The 14325-nt window shown below is 47.8% G+C and overlaps 3 protein-coding genes across 3 annotated transcripts; 2 read left to right on the top strand and 1 right to left on the bottom strand.

Annotated features, from left to right (window-relative positions):
* Positions 1–531: 531 nt before the first annotated feature.
* Positions 532–1341, bottom strand: N7466_004500 (peroxiredoxin family protein; the record flags this gene model as incomplete). Its single annotated transcript, XM_057163897.1, has 5 exons — positions 532–560; positions 635–800; positions 856–901; positions 969–1068; positions 1134–1341. The coding sequence occupies 5 exons, from the start codon at positions 1339–1341 to the stop codon at positions 532–534; spliced, it is 549 nt and encodes a 182-aa protein (XP_057022578.1).
* A 2672-nt stretch (positions 1342–4013) lies between these two features.
* On the top strand, positions 4014–6340 carry skn7 (uncharacterized protein; the record flags this gene model as incomplete). Its single annotated transcript, XM_057163896.1, has 7 exons — positions 4014–4070; positions 4137–4153; positions 4287–4359; positions 4427–4570; positions 4634–5527; positions 5589–5778; positions 5832–6340. The coding sequence occupies 7 exons, from the start codon at positions 4014–4016 to the stop codon at positions 6338–6340; spliced, it is 1884 nt and encodes a 627-aa protein (XP_057022577.1).
* A 1670-nt stretch (positions 6341–8010) lies between these two features.
* N7466_004498 (uncharacterized protein) lies at positions 8011–13759 on the top strand (the record flags this gene model as incomplete). Its single annotated transcript, XM_057163895.1, has 8 exons — positions 8011–8148; positions 8233–8289; positions 8375–8499; positions 8559–10418; positions 11672–12096; positions 12182–12710; positions 12778–13664; positions 13731–13759. The coding sequence occupies 8 exons, from the start codon at positions 8011–8013 to the stop codon at positions 13757–13759; spliced, it is 4050 nt and encodes a 1349-aa protein (XP_057022576.1).
* Positions 13760–14325: the final 566 nt, after the last annotated feature.

The raw sequence follows: 14325 nt of genomic DNA, 5'->3' as shown, positions 1-14325 counted from the left end.
TTACACCCGTTTCATCTTCTCGATTCATTGCTGTATAGATCACCGCCACACCTGTGGCGAGGGGCCGCGTCAGTGACTTTTAATGTCCGACTTAGGCAGCCGCATATCATTTCACGTGGGACTTATTAAAAGCATAGACTCTATTAGGCTATTGATATTCTATCTTCCCCCAGCTTCTTTTTTTGCCTTTTTTTTTTCAAAGAAAAAAAGAATTGTCAATTTTGACATGCGGGCTTGTATGGAATTGAAGTGATTATACGACTGGTACGCTATCACGGAAGAGGAATGATGGCCCTTATGGGTCCTTTTCGAAATGGGAATGGTCCAAATCACATGAGACATACCATCCAAGACGAAAAATTAAGCGATAGTCCCATTGAAATGGTGAGCCTAGACTTTTATTCTATTGCCACTGGTCATTGGAGCTAGCGTTGATGGTTTTACTCGCATGTAATTTGAAGTTCGTTGGTATCCTGCTATATTATAGTACGCAAGGGAAACGAGAAACATATGTAATAAAGAACGAATCCTCTAGGCGAGGACCTTCTCGGCGGCGGAAACTAATTGATCATATTCATATTAGTAATGAACATTGGCAACATTTGAAGGGGGTTTTCAAAAAGTATCAACGTACCATTGAGACCAGCGTTGTCGGGCTCCACAAAGGCCTCCTTCACCTTACCGTCCTCCACCAGCAAGGCATAGCGCTTGCTGCGGATGTTGCCAAAGATGGAGGTGCTGTCAAAGGTCAGGTCAAGAGCCTCGTTGAACTTGGCGGTCGGGTCACCCAGGAAGCGGATCTAAAGCGCATGTCAGTACACACGTTCCATCGCGTAGTTCACAATTATCACGTACGCCGCTCTTGCCGCTGGGGTCAAGGGACTCGGCCCAAGCCTTGGTCCTGTAGTATTTGGCACGTTAGCGTACTCTGCGAATGCAATGAGGCAATTTTTGTTTATGCAGCTTACACGAAGGGGTCGTTGACGGCGACAACAAAAACCTGGCCAGCTTCCTTGAGCTTGGGGTGGTTGATGAAGCCCGGGACGTGGGTGCTGGAGCAAGCGGGGCCTAGAAAGAGTTAATGTCCAAGCTCCCTTTGGTCTATTTTTCCCCATTGTTCCCATTCCACATACTGAAAGCAGCCGGGACACCGACAATGACACCCTTGCCCTTGAGCTCCTTGGCGAGGTTGACCTGGTTTCCGGGGGAGTTCTCAACCAGGACGTTCAGGTCGGGGATGGCATCACCCTTCTGGACGAAGGCGGGCGCGGTCTTGTGGAAGGCGGCGACCTGAGTCCGGACGCGGGGGACGTTGGTGGCGATGCGGCGAGCGGCAAACATTGTGGGTGGAATTGAGGATCTGGTAGGGACAGAAGGTGTAGTTGTGAGGTTCGTGGAGTGGGGGGAGGATGCTGCTATGGGAGCTTCGAGGATTTGTGATTGATTTCGTCATGCCCGGGTACGGTAACCGCTGCGCCGATCTTCATTGGCGCTAATGACACATTAGAATCGGCGTCAATGTATGGAGCGAAAACACCCCAAAAAAAATTAAGAAATTGAGGCTCTTCAATCTATTAGCTTTGTTGATTGTTTCTATATTAAGCCCCTCTATTCCCTTGGTTTGTTGGTTCGTGTTTTTTTTGGCCACAACCTTGGAAAGCTCTAAACTCTGCATGCGTCCAAGTGGTCAATGTATGGTCATTTTCATACCTTGACGTTCACCAGCTCACAAATCTGCTACCCTGGTATAATATTCCAAGATTGGAAAAGATTTCCAGGGTTCTACTTTGATCTCATAATCAAAAAATCAAGCCAAATTAGTGTTTGGCTTGTATTCTGGGACCAATACCAATTGATCGTATCACATGTGCAGCTAGGGCCCCAGCTTAGACATAAGCCAGCTACTACTAAGTGTGCGAGAGCTTGGAGGGTTATATGCATAGTATTAACACCGCTATATTAAACTTCTCGGAATAATGCTACTGTTAGATTTCCAAAAAATAATGGGGTCGTGTTCCATGGTCATGGGTCGTTAATAAACCCGTTAAGAAAAGCTTTTTTGGACGGCGAGGTCAATATCCCTGTGACCTACTGCATAGTAGACTCGCTTATGGAGCCCTGACTTGGGCCAGATTCAAGCCACCCCATGCCACACGGGTCGATGGGTCTTCGATAGATAATCTAGCGGGATCTTAGAAGGGGCTGTACACCCCAACTTTATTGGATGACATTTTTATTTCTCTGATGTATATCGAAGGTGCGAATGCTACCACGGGATATATGTACTCCGTAGATGGATACAATTTGAATTGAGTACCTCTTAGCTTGGAAGATGTCGAAAAAGCTTGCGCGCAGGTAACATCTGAAGAAAGGGAGATACATGAGAACAATGTTGTGGTCCGGGGAATGCGCAGGTACACGTCGACTCAATCCGGGGTTTGGTACTTTGTATATACCCCGGGATAGTTATTCGGACCAGTAACCTCCGACATTTGCACAACTTGATAGGTCTAGCGGGGTGAGAAATGAGAAAAGCAAAAAAAGAAAAAGAAAAAATATAGAAAAAAAAGAAAGAAAAAAACGGCAAAGATTAACCCGATCTGGACTGAGAGTGGTGAGAGGATGGGGGACCAATCCTCGCACGCGTGGGACTGCAGTGAGATTACGAAGCTGCGTCTACGGCGTCGGCGCCGAGCTGCATGAGCGTTGGAGCTCCAGTCCACTATTTCCACTATTTCCACTATTTCCACTATTTCGCATGGGAATGTGCATCGTATCAAAATAACTCTAATTAATTAAATCGAAACTGATGGATTTACTAAATTGTGCAAATGTACTAGTATTCAGAACAGTTTAATTTCCAAGTATAAAATGGCATTAGTAACTCCGAATCCCTCCCGAGACTAGGAACGAACCGGTTCGGCCACACCGCGAGTTCATTGAAAGTTCAGTGTAAGAAACTTGTTACAAGTCAACTTTCTACCTTTTATTGGATTTCTGGATTTCTTTGTTCTTTTGATTCATTTGCCTCCTTTTCATCATTTTCAACCTTTTTTCCCGTCTTTTTCATCTGTTCCTTTTGTTTTGAATTATGGTTTGAAAGCCAACGCAGAACAATGGTGTGTTGTACGCGTGTGGGAACCATGATGGACAAGTGGACCAGCTTTGTAGGGTCCCAGAGAAAGACTTGGTGGAGTAAAGTTCTTCTTTCCCCTCTCCAACTTGTCTCAACGGGCACTTTCCTTGGCAACGTTTTTATTTCTCATGCTTTTTTTTTCTCCTTTTCTTTTTTTTTCTGTTTCTTTTTTTTTTCGTTACCTTTGCCTCTTTCGTGTTGATTACTGTTCTTTCCTGGGTCTCGATGCTTGGAAACAATGTGGTACTTTCGTAGCTAGGACGATTATACCCCGGTTGATGCATGCCCGCCCCTCCATCTCGTGCGCACTGACATCAGTCATGCCCCAGAAGGTATGGTATTTTATAGTATGCCGTGGATGTTAGGGTTTTTCCATTGGAGAGGCCTTGAAGAAGTAGGGAAAAGGAGGCTAAGACGTTGGAATGTTTCTCTCTTTCCTCCCCTTCGTTCTGCCCTGGATGAGGGTGGTTGAGAGCATAGAACTCCTTACATGCATCATTTTTGAGATCAAATTAAGCCCTAGAGCTATAGAGAGCCTTGAATAAGTCTATAGAGAACTGGCAATAACGCAAATACCATCAAATACGGGTGATGTACCATGTCCGTACCTGCGCAGTAACTTTGGTACATGGCTCTACCGCCAAACCTGGTAACTGGGCGGTACCCTTATTCTGCGTTCTTCAAATCCCCAGTTCTTTTTTTTTTTTTTTCCATCTGATCTTGTTAGGCCGAGACTCAGTGGCTTTTTCTTTTTCTTCGACAGAGTAGGGTGCATTTCATTTACATCCATCTCGAAACCATCTTTCCTTAGTATATCCGTCATAAACCATCTGTTAGGTCAAGCCCGTTCGTTCGACCGGTCGCGACCCGGTTAGCCATGGATGGCCCAGGCCAGACCTCGAATGCCGCCCCCGCGGGCAACTCCAGCGATTTTGTGAGTCTCGCGATACACAGGTCATCTTTTGAGAGCTTCAACTGCTAATCATCCTAAAATGCTCAGGTGCGCAAGCTGTATAAGTGAGTCTGCCTTTTTGGAATTTCTCACCCCCTCTATTCCCCTTCCACCCTCGCCTTTCATCCCGACACGCAAAAAAAAAAAACGAAAGAAACAATCTCGCGATCGAACCTCTCTAACCAACTATGCAAATAGAATGCTGGAGGACCCCTCCTACTCATCCATTGTGCGCTGGGGTGATGAAGGCGATAGCTTCGTGGTCCTAGAGGTAAACGCGCCCGTGCTGTACTGTGGTCGCACCGTGTAGCTAACCGGGTACTCCCCCCTCTTTCCAGTGCGAGAAGTTTACCAAGACCATTCTCCCGAAACACTTCAAGCACAGCAATTTTGCCAGTTTTGTGCGCCAACTCAACAAATATGATTTCCACAAAGTCCGACAGAATAACGAGGAGAATGGCCAATCACCATATGGGCAGAATGTAAGGTCTTCGCCAAGGAGTTGAACTTCCCCCCAAAGTCCTCGAAACTGATGTGCCGTCCAGGCCTGGGAATTCAAACATCCCGAGTTCCGAGCCAACAGCAAGGAATCCCTCGACAACATTCGCCGGAAAGCCCCCGCCCCCCGCAAGCAGACTCAGAGCAATGAAGAGTCAGCCCCTACGCAACAGATCGATCTGCTCAACCAGCAGATCCTCGCGCAGCAACAGCAGATTCAGCATCTTTCTGACCGCTATGCCCAGCTGACCGTGGACCATCAGCTTATGTTGCAGGAAGTGATGCGAGTGCAAAAGACTGTTTTGAACCACGAGAATGTCATTCACCAGGTCATGACCTACTTGCTTTCCGTGGATGCGCGCCAAAGGAGAGACAGTAAAGCTGTTGGATTCCAAGGACAGGGCTCAACCATGAGTCCTATGGGTCAGGTGGGAGCTGTGGACGACGAACCGTCTTCACCACTACAAAACGCCTCGAAGCTTCTGAGTGACATGAACGCCGAGATTCAATTCAACCTGCCAAACATGGATTCGACAAACGATCCTCAGAAGGCCGCTGGTGCGGCACCTGTCGCCACACCTTCAATGGATGCATCCCGAAATGGTATGGTTCGACCGGCTACCACCGTACCACCGAACCCAGCGATGGTCTACCCGAAAATGGGCAACGACTTGGAACAAGTGGTGTACCCCGTCGGGGCGACGAACGGTATAGACCCGATGTATGGCGAGCATATCAACAACGTTCCCTACCCGATGCCCACCAAGACTGAAGTCGACACTGCCGAGGCTCGTCGACAACCAGATAATCGGAAAAAGAGTACCAACGTGGACCCCGGCTGGATGCGCAGCCCCCGGATTCTATTGGTCGAGGACGACGCGACTTGTCGACAGATTGGTGGCAAATTCTTATATTCCTTCTCTTGTGTGATTGACACTGCAGTATGTTGCATCTTGCCCGGTTGTGGTCCTCAGGCATATCAGCTAATCCAGATCCCCACAGTTTGATGGCTTGGAAGCAGTGCATAAAATGCAGGGTGGCTCAAAGTACGATTTGATTCTGATGGATATCATAATGCCTAATCTGGATGGTGTATCGGCTTGTCATCTGATCCGTCAATTCGACCAAACCCCTATCATTGCTATGACCTCGAATATTCGAAGTGATGATATTCAATTATACTATCAACATGGTGAGATAAGATTGAATTGTCTCATTTTGAAAAACTTCACTAATGCGCGATAGGAATGAATGATGTTTTACCAAAGCCTTTCACTCGCAAGAGTCTTCTCGACATGCTGGAGACTCATTTGACTCATCTCAAAACAATCAACCAAGGCGTTGAGGGTCCACCACCTCCTGTCCCGGTCACAATGGCTCCTCAGACATCAGCTACACAGTCCATCAAAGAAGATAGCTCCCCAGGTCAATCACCCGCAGGATCCATGAACAATTGGCAATCACCTGGCCAATTCCCAGGCATGCAAGCCGTCCCACCAAACATGCCTGCAATGCAAGGACAATACGTACCCACGGCACCCCCGGCGGCATATGGCGTTGATCCCAATGGTGTTCAGTTTCCTGCTCCGCCGGTTGCTGTTCCTTCTACTGGAGCTCCCGTTCGCCCGCCGCATCGTCGACAAATGTCTGATATGTCCAATGCTGCGGAGAACCAGCAAAACATGGTTAAACGACAGCGCATGTATGCCCAACCCCAGCCGATGATGGCAGTCCAAGCCGGACGGCCTGTCTAAAACAACCCTATATCCTCTTCTCTCCACTTTTCGCTCTATCCATCTCCTCAACATCCTTTCCGCCTGTCTATTCACTTTTACGATTCCCACTGTTTATAATGAGGTCTTCAAATCGTACATTGCTTGCGCATCCCTGGAGGTATGCGTCGATCGCGGTCTTCTGCCTTTTTCTACAGGTCATGGCGTTTTCTTTGCAGGCTCAAGTTTTCTGGGAGGCGAATCTACTTTTTTTTGTGTGCTTTCCACTTTGGGATCCCCGTGTGCTTTTGTTATTGATATAAGTTACCAATGCGGTGACTGCTATTGGGAAAAGAGATGACAAGGTTTTCTTTACCCACCCTTGTTTCGACAGGTACATATTTACATGACATATCCTACTATCTTTCACGGTCACATTTTCTTTTCTTCATTTTGCTTCAAAATTACCTCTCATTACGGACTTTTCCTTTTGGGTACTAGTAGGTTTAGGGGGGGGGGGGCAAGAGAATGGAGGGATTCTTTCATTGTTCCCTGGATAGAATGAGCATGTAGGGGGAAGGTGTCGTGTGTGTACACATCATCAATTATCTCAAGTTCAACAGTTGATCCATGGCTCTTTAAGCTCTGATTACCCCATTAGGGAGGTCGCAAATTGAAAGCATCCCCAACGGATGCAATCCATGAAACAATAATCTCGAAAAACAGGATAAGGTACCCACAAACGCGCCTCCCGCTGGACGAACCCGCGATCGTAAGGGCTGAGAGTCTAGACCGAGCATCTTTAATAGTCGACGTTTATTACAGGTCTGAGAGGGCCTGGGCCCGCGGGGGTTTTCCAGGGATTTGGCCTTGCCGTTGCAAGTGGGTCCGACAGGGCAAGTAGTACTACATACTGTAACTAGTAAGTATCAGCTATTGGAATGACCCCCCTTCACTACTCGGGTACTCCGTACTTGTGCAAGAACCCATCACATGATCATCCCCGAGTTGAACAATTACGACACCACGCGATATGCAAGTAGTAGTGGGTATACCTAGGCCAAGTAGGCCTGCGTTTATAATCTCCCTGGGTAAAGATTATGTACTCAAGTGTCGAGTATGTACTCTTCTCAAGCAAAACTGAACAAGCACCCTTCTGAAATGCTGCGCTCATGGTATGCTCTTCCTAAATAGTAAATACTGAGTATGCATTTACCAATGCCAAGTATGAAGCCCAAACTCTCTGGATCCTGCCCAGGTAGCTATGAGTTCCTCAATGGATTAGAAGCAATAGATCCATCCAAAGCCTGTGACGTGCTCAAGGCTTGTAGATATGCTACTCTGTATGTACTAGTATTTCCCAAGAAACCTCTCTTGGACGAAAAAAAAGTGGATGTTCGTGGCTGAAACCCATCGGTGGCTAGTGAGATCCCGATTACGCCACAGATGGTCACGTTATCTATCCCACCAACAGGTGCAAACACTACAAACATAATTGTAGAGTCACCGAGGCTTGGCGGGGTTTTTTGTTGCCTTTGAAGAACGCATCAGTACGACAAGCATTTTCGACGACGACTAATCGACGACTAATCGATCCTTCCTCAACACCGCCCTTCCCCCCATAAACCACCCTTGATTATCTTCTATTCTCCCCCTCCAGGTACAATCATCCTCTACCCTTCCCGATCCCCCACACATGAGCTTCGCGCAACATGGATTTGACCGATATGAAAGAACCAACTGACACCTCTCAGGAGGATTCGCCCGCAATGGGTGCTAAGCAAAAGGGCGGAGGCGCAAAGCCCAAGGGAAATACCGCTGATGAGGTAGAGGAGACTCTGCAGGCTGTGGTACGTGAATCGTGAACCCCAAGACATATTGCATGTTCCCGCTTAGTGATTATTTCTGTGGCTGACGTTTTTATTTACGGCTAGGTCCTTGCCGATACCTTTGAACCACGATTTGAGCCGTTCACCCTTGAGAAGCCTCGCGTACGTTTACCTCTGGCCAATTGACCAAGAATACTGTCATGGGGAAGAAATCGGTCAGGATCCCAGAGCTGACCAGATCACACAGTGCCTTCTACCGCTGGCCAACACCCCCATTATTGAATACACCCTCGAATTCCTAGCCAATGCCGGTGTGGAAGAGGTCTTCCTCTACGGAGGCGCGCACTCGGATATTCTTGAGAAATACATCAAGTACGCACAGGTTCGCAAGCATGACCTCTTATCCAGATGGCTAACAGAGCTCCGATTAGTGCCTCGAAATGGAGAGCGCCAACCTCTCCCTTCAAACAATTCACATTCCTCAAGTCAACTTCTGCCTCCGTTGGTGATGTCATGCGTGATCTGGATGGAAAGCATCTTATCACCGGTGACTTCATTGTCGTCAGCGGTGATGTGATCAGTAACATGCCCATTGAGGGCGCATTGAACAAGCACCGAGCTCGCCGTGCCAAAGACAAGAACGCCATCATGACCATGGTTCTACGGGAAGCTGGTCGCAACCACCGCACTAAGGCATCCGACGTGACCCCGGTCTTCGTTATCGATCCCACCAAGGACCGCTGTGTCCACTACGAGGAGATTGACCATAAAGCGCATCAACACCCTGCTCGTCTCCATATTGACGCCGAGATCATTCTGGGCCACGAAGAGCTTGATCTCCGTGCTGATCTGATCGACTGCAGCATCGATATTTGCACCCCCGATGTGCTGAGCTTGTGGTCTGACAGTTTCGATTACCAGTCTCCTCGCAAGCACTATCTGTTCGGTGTTCTCAAGGACTACGAGTTGAACGGAAAGACAATCCACACCCACATTATCAACGACCACTATGCCGCGCGGGTACGGAACTTGAAGGCGTACGATGCTGTCAGCAAGGATATCATTTCTCGTTGGACATACCCGCTGTGTCCCGACACCAACCTGCTGCCGGGTCACAACTACGATCTTCGCAAGGGCAGCCAGTACCAAGAGAAGGGTGTCACATTGGCACGGTCTTGCGTGATCGGTCGCCGCACAGTCATCGGCAAGGGCACTAGTATCGGCGACAAGACAACAGTTTCCAACACTGTGCTCGGACGGAACTGCAAGATTGGCCGCAACGTCAAACTCGAAGGCGCGTACATCTGGGATAACGTTACGATTGGCGACAACACGAACATCCAGGGAGCTAGTATCATCGCCGATAACGTCGTCATTGGTAAAAACTGCGTTATCGAAGCAGGTGCCCTGTTGTCATTCGGCGTCAAGATTGCCGATGGTGTCAAGGTTGAGAGCGGAAAGCGTATTACCACATCCCGACGCAACGGCAGCAAAGCGATCACGGACGCCATCGTCGTTGGAGCCGACGGCGAAGGTCGTGAGTTCATCCAAGGCGAAGACGATGATGAAGACGAAGACGAAGATGCCGTCAGCGTCGCCTCCTCTGGACTCGTATACCGCATGCCAGGCCTCTCCATCTCCACCGCATCTATCTCCACCCTTTCATCTAAGATCTCCGAGGGCGAATGGCCCGGCTCCCGACGAAGCAGTTTCTCCGATGGCGAAGAACAGGACAACTTCCACCATGACGCCTCCGCCAGCATCTTCGAGAGTATCCGCGAAGGCGTCACTGCCGATGTCGTGCAACTTGAACTTGTCAGTCTCCGCATGACAGCTAACGCCTCAGACAACCAAGTCCGACGTGCCATCGTCTCCTCATTCATGAAGCACGTCCAGCAAGTCATGGATAACGGGAAAAATGCCAGTGAGGTTGTCAACGAGCTTTTCACCACTTACCGTGAAGTTGTGGAACGAACACTGTTTGATCGGAACAAGAACGAGAAGAAGGATCAAGTTGATATGCTGCTTCAGTTACAACAGGATCTGGTGCACCGAAACAAGGGTGCGAATATCCTTCTTTTCTGCGCTAAGGTGCTCTACGATCTTGAACTTGTGGACGAGGAAGCTTATTCCCAGTGGTGGAGTGATGAGCGATCTAGCGAGACCGAGGAAATGCGGAATGTCCGCAGCCAGGCACAGCAGTTTGTGAACTGGCTGGCCGAAGCCGAGGAGGAAAGCAGCGAGGAAGAGGACTCGGAGGAGGAGGACTCGGAGGAGGAGAGTGATGACGAGTAAAGGATACCACATCTCTTATACCACATCTCTTATGCCATGACGGAATTTATGTATGGATTTATGAGAACTTCCAAGTTCTTCAGGTTGCTGCTACATGTAACTATTTTATACCTATTTGTTAGCCAGATCCAAAAAAAAAAAACCTGAAACGCTTTCCACTGTTTCTACCAGGATAGGTAGTAGATATACTAGATAGTACATAAATCTAGGATTCGTAGTATTTTACCACGATGAGCCAAATAAGGTTATAGTATACAAGTAAAGAGCACGACGCATACGCGTGGTGCACAGTTCATAGTTTACTACGTGCTTAATACTTGGAATAGGCATAGACTCAGTACTTGAGATGTGTACCTGCTCAGTACCTGAGGTAAGTATTGTACTCACTACTACTTAGTGCCTACTTTCATCTCCTACTTTCATCTCCTACTTTCCAACTACCAAGTTCCAACTGGGAAAAGTGACGGAAAAAATCACAGGTACCTATGTTCACCCATAGCTAGTAAGCATAGGAAATTCATGAATTAAGTGAGCGATCAAAATTTGCGCATATTTCGCAAATGCACGCAAATCAATTTTGAGTCACGCGGCGCCCTAAACTTGCAAGTTGCAACTACCAATGCCAACTGGGGATATGATTTATCCTTGGATAATTTTAGGATAATTTTAGGAGTTTAATTTAAAACCCTTGTAATCACGTAATTAATTTTTTTCTGCATACGCAAGTAGTAGGTAGTATAGTTAACTAGAACTTACTTTAGGCCAAGATTGAGATTATATTAAGTATTTATTATATGGTATTGGTTTTTTTTTTCTTTTGAAACAGTCTATCGTTTAGTTCCGTAACCCTAGTAAGCAATAGTGGTTTATTGGACCAATCATACATACTTTACGTACGATCTGCATGTCATTTGGTGATTTATCATGAGTCAGGCGGGTCCCTCAGGCAATGATTCCAGCCCAAGATGATATTTGCCAGGGCTGTTTATGATGAGTTGTAAATCACTATAACTAGTGACCTGTCTTTGTTAAGATGAATAATCCCTCAAGAGACAAACATAACAAAAAAAAACAAAACGTTTTGAAACCGCGGAAACCAGATGGGACGAAACGCTAGAACTCGATGCAGTAAACATTAAACATGTAATCTCGTAATCGACGGTTCCGCTCGATCGCACCCTTTCCCCACTCCGTCCCCCTCCGAACACAATCGAGTGATTTTTCCAAGTGACGTTGTGGCTCCAACCAGAAGAGTCTCTATTAAAGCCCGCCATTCCCCCTCTAAACCCCGCCGGCAATCTGCCGCCCCCTTTTTCATCACGCCTCCCTCAACACGAAAGAGAAAGGCGGCTGAGGCGGCGATTGCGGACGACAACCAACCTCTCCCCAAATCCGCCACCAAGGCTGCCAACAACCGGGACGCCACTGCTTCCGATCGGCCTGGCACCGGAACTTCCAACACCGACAAGAACCACTCCCTCATCCCTATCACCTCAGAGTCCCCTGAGCCTGACAAGTCGGGGACAGGCCCGGTTTGTCAGAAGAAAAGGGAGATCGCGACCCCCGCGACAACTACGGGCAGCATGGATTCCGACGATGATTTTATGAGCGACGTCTCCTCCGGAGGTGATTTTCTTGATACACAAGGCAGCGATGATGAAAGTTTGGGTGAAGGTAAAGTCATGATGATTCCTGCCCTGCTCTACTTCCCTGTTCTCCCTTGTTTCGGGACTGACCTTTGTTCTCGCGATGGATTTAGTCGACTTCGGCGATCTTGACACCGGATTCTCAGACGACAAAGATCTCATCAAGCAGAAACGAAAACCATATGAAGTTGAGTATCAAGTTTTAGATACCTCCGACATCGAACGCGAACAACTGGTGCAGATTAAGGAGGTTTCCGCTATTCTCGGCTTGCCACCGGAGTCGGCCGCTATCCTTTTGCGATTTGGACGATGGAAGCAAGAGAAATTAATCGAAGGGTACATGGAGCACCCGGAGGAGACATTAGAGGAAGCTGGACTGGGGACGAACTTTGAGGGCACTGCGAAGACGGAGGTTGTGCCCGACTTCATGTGCGATATTTGTTGCGAGGATGGGCCGGACCTTGAGACATACGCGATGCGATGCGGACACAGGTATTGCGTCGACTGCTACAGACACTACTTGGGTGGTAAGATTAAGGAGGAGGGCGAGGCGGCTCGGATCGAATGTCCTGGGGAAACCTGTCACCGAATCGTGGACTCGAAGTCACTCAACCTGCTCGTGACGGACGATCTTAAGGGCCGGTAAGTCATGATTCATTCATATTTTGCCGGATACCAGGCCCACTGACTCATTTACTTTCTTTGCTAGCTACCGAACACTTTTAACACGAACTTACGTGGATAATAAGGAAAACTTACGATGGTGTCCTGCTCCCAACTGTGAATATGCGGTTGACTGCCCCGTCAAAGCTCGAGATCTCCGCCGTATCGTGCCGACGGTGCGATGTGCCTGCAAACATGAGTTCTGTTTTGGTTGCTCTGTCACCGACCATCAACCTACTCCCTGTGCGCTAGTCAAGATGTGGTTACAGAAGTGTGAGGACGACTCGGAAACGGCCAACTGGATTTCTGCCAACACCAAGGAGTGCCCCAAGTGTGGGTCAACAATTGAGAAGAACGGCGGCTGCAACCACATGACCTGCCGTAAATGCAAGCATGAGTTCTGCTGGATGTGTATGGGACTCTGGTCCGAACATGGCACCAGCTGGTACAACTGCAGTCGCTACGAGGAGAAGTCCGGTTCAGAAGCCCGGGGTGCTCAAGCCAAATCACGGCAATCCTTAGAGCGGTACCTGCACTATTACAACCGATACGCGAACCACGAGCAGTCCGCCAAATTGGACAAGGATTTATATCTTAAGACCGAGAAGAAGATGACCAGCTTGCAGTCACAGTCCGGTCTATCTTGGATCGAAGTCCAGTTCCTCGACACAGCCTCTCAGGCACTACAACAGTGCCGTCAAACCTTGAAGTGGACGTATGCATTTGCCTTTTACCTTGCCAAGAACAACCTCTCCGAGATCTTCGAGGACAACCAAAAGGACTTGGAAATGGCGGTTGAGAGCCTCAGCGAAATGTTCGAGAAGCCTGTTTCTGAGCTAAGTGGATTGAAGGTTGACATTCTGGACAAAACGGCCTACTGCAACAAGCGTCGGGTAATTCTATTAAGTGACACTGCTGAAAATTTGAAGAATGGTGAGTTCTACTCAAAATTCCTCTTCCCTTGATATCGGAGTCTTATATGCTAACATTTCACTAAAGGCGTATGGTCATTCAACCTTGAATGGTAACCTACTCCAGTCAACCTCCGACAAGATTTCACGACGTGCATGAACTTCCGCCTCTTTCATTCTATCAGGCATTGACGTTGGGTTTTTTGACCTATCACACATGCCGGTCGACCAGATCACCCTACTCTTCCAATTATCTACATCATTTCTTTTACAAGGCTGCGGCGTATGCGGGGTTGTTGAGATCTTATTACTTAGTAGTATTACAATGGCCAAATGCTGTCTTTTCTTTCATAGCCAGATAGCGAATCTATTCATTTTTCTCATTCAGTCTTTCGGAACTTGTAACTTTGGAAGGTTGAGTGCAAATCATCGTCCAACTCAAGTGAAGGTAGTAAGCACTCTTAAGTATTCATGCATTGTGCACCTACTACTCTGCCTTTGACAGCTGCACATACATAGTACTTACAATTTTTCTAGTACGCCATTAATTACAAGGTATTTCGAAAATCGTGTACCTCATAGTACACTTACAGTATATTACATGTAAAGTGGGTCGTGGGAACGGGTTCATGGTGTTGGATTGGACAACGCGCGGAAATTTTCCAAAGTGGGTAAGCCAATAC

This window comes from Penicillium verhagenii, assembly GCF_028828195.1.
Source record: "Penicillium verhagenii strain IBT 33310 chromosome Unknown utg000005l_segment0_segment0, whole genome shotgun sequence".
Taxonomy (NCBI): Eukaryota; Fungi; Ascomycota; class Eurotiomycetes; order Eurotiales; family Aspergillaceae; genus Penicillium; species Penicillium verhagenii.
This window is presented reverse-complemented; position numbering and strand designations above follow the sequence as displayed.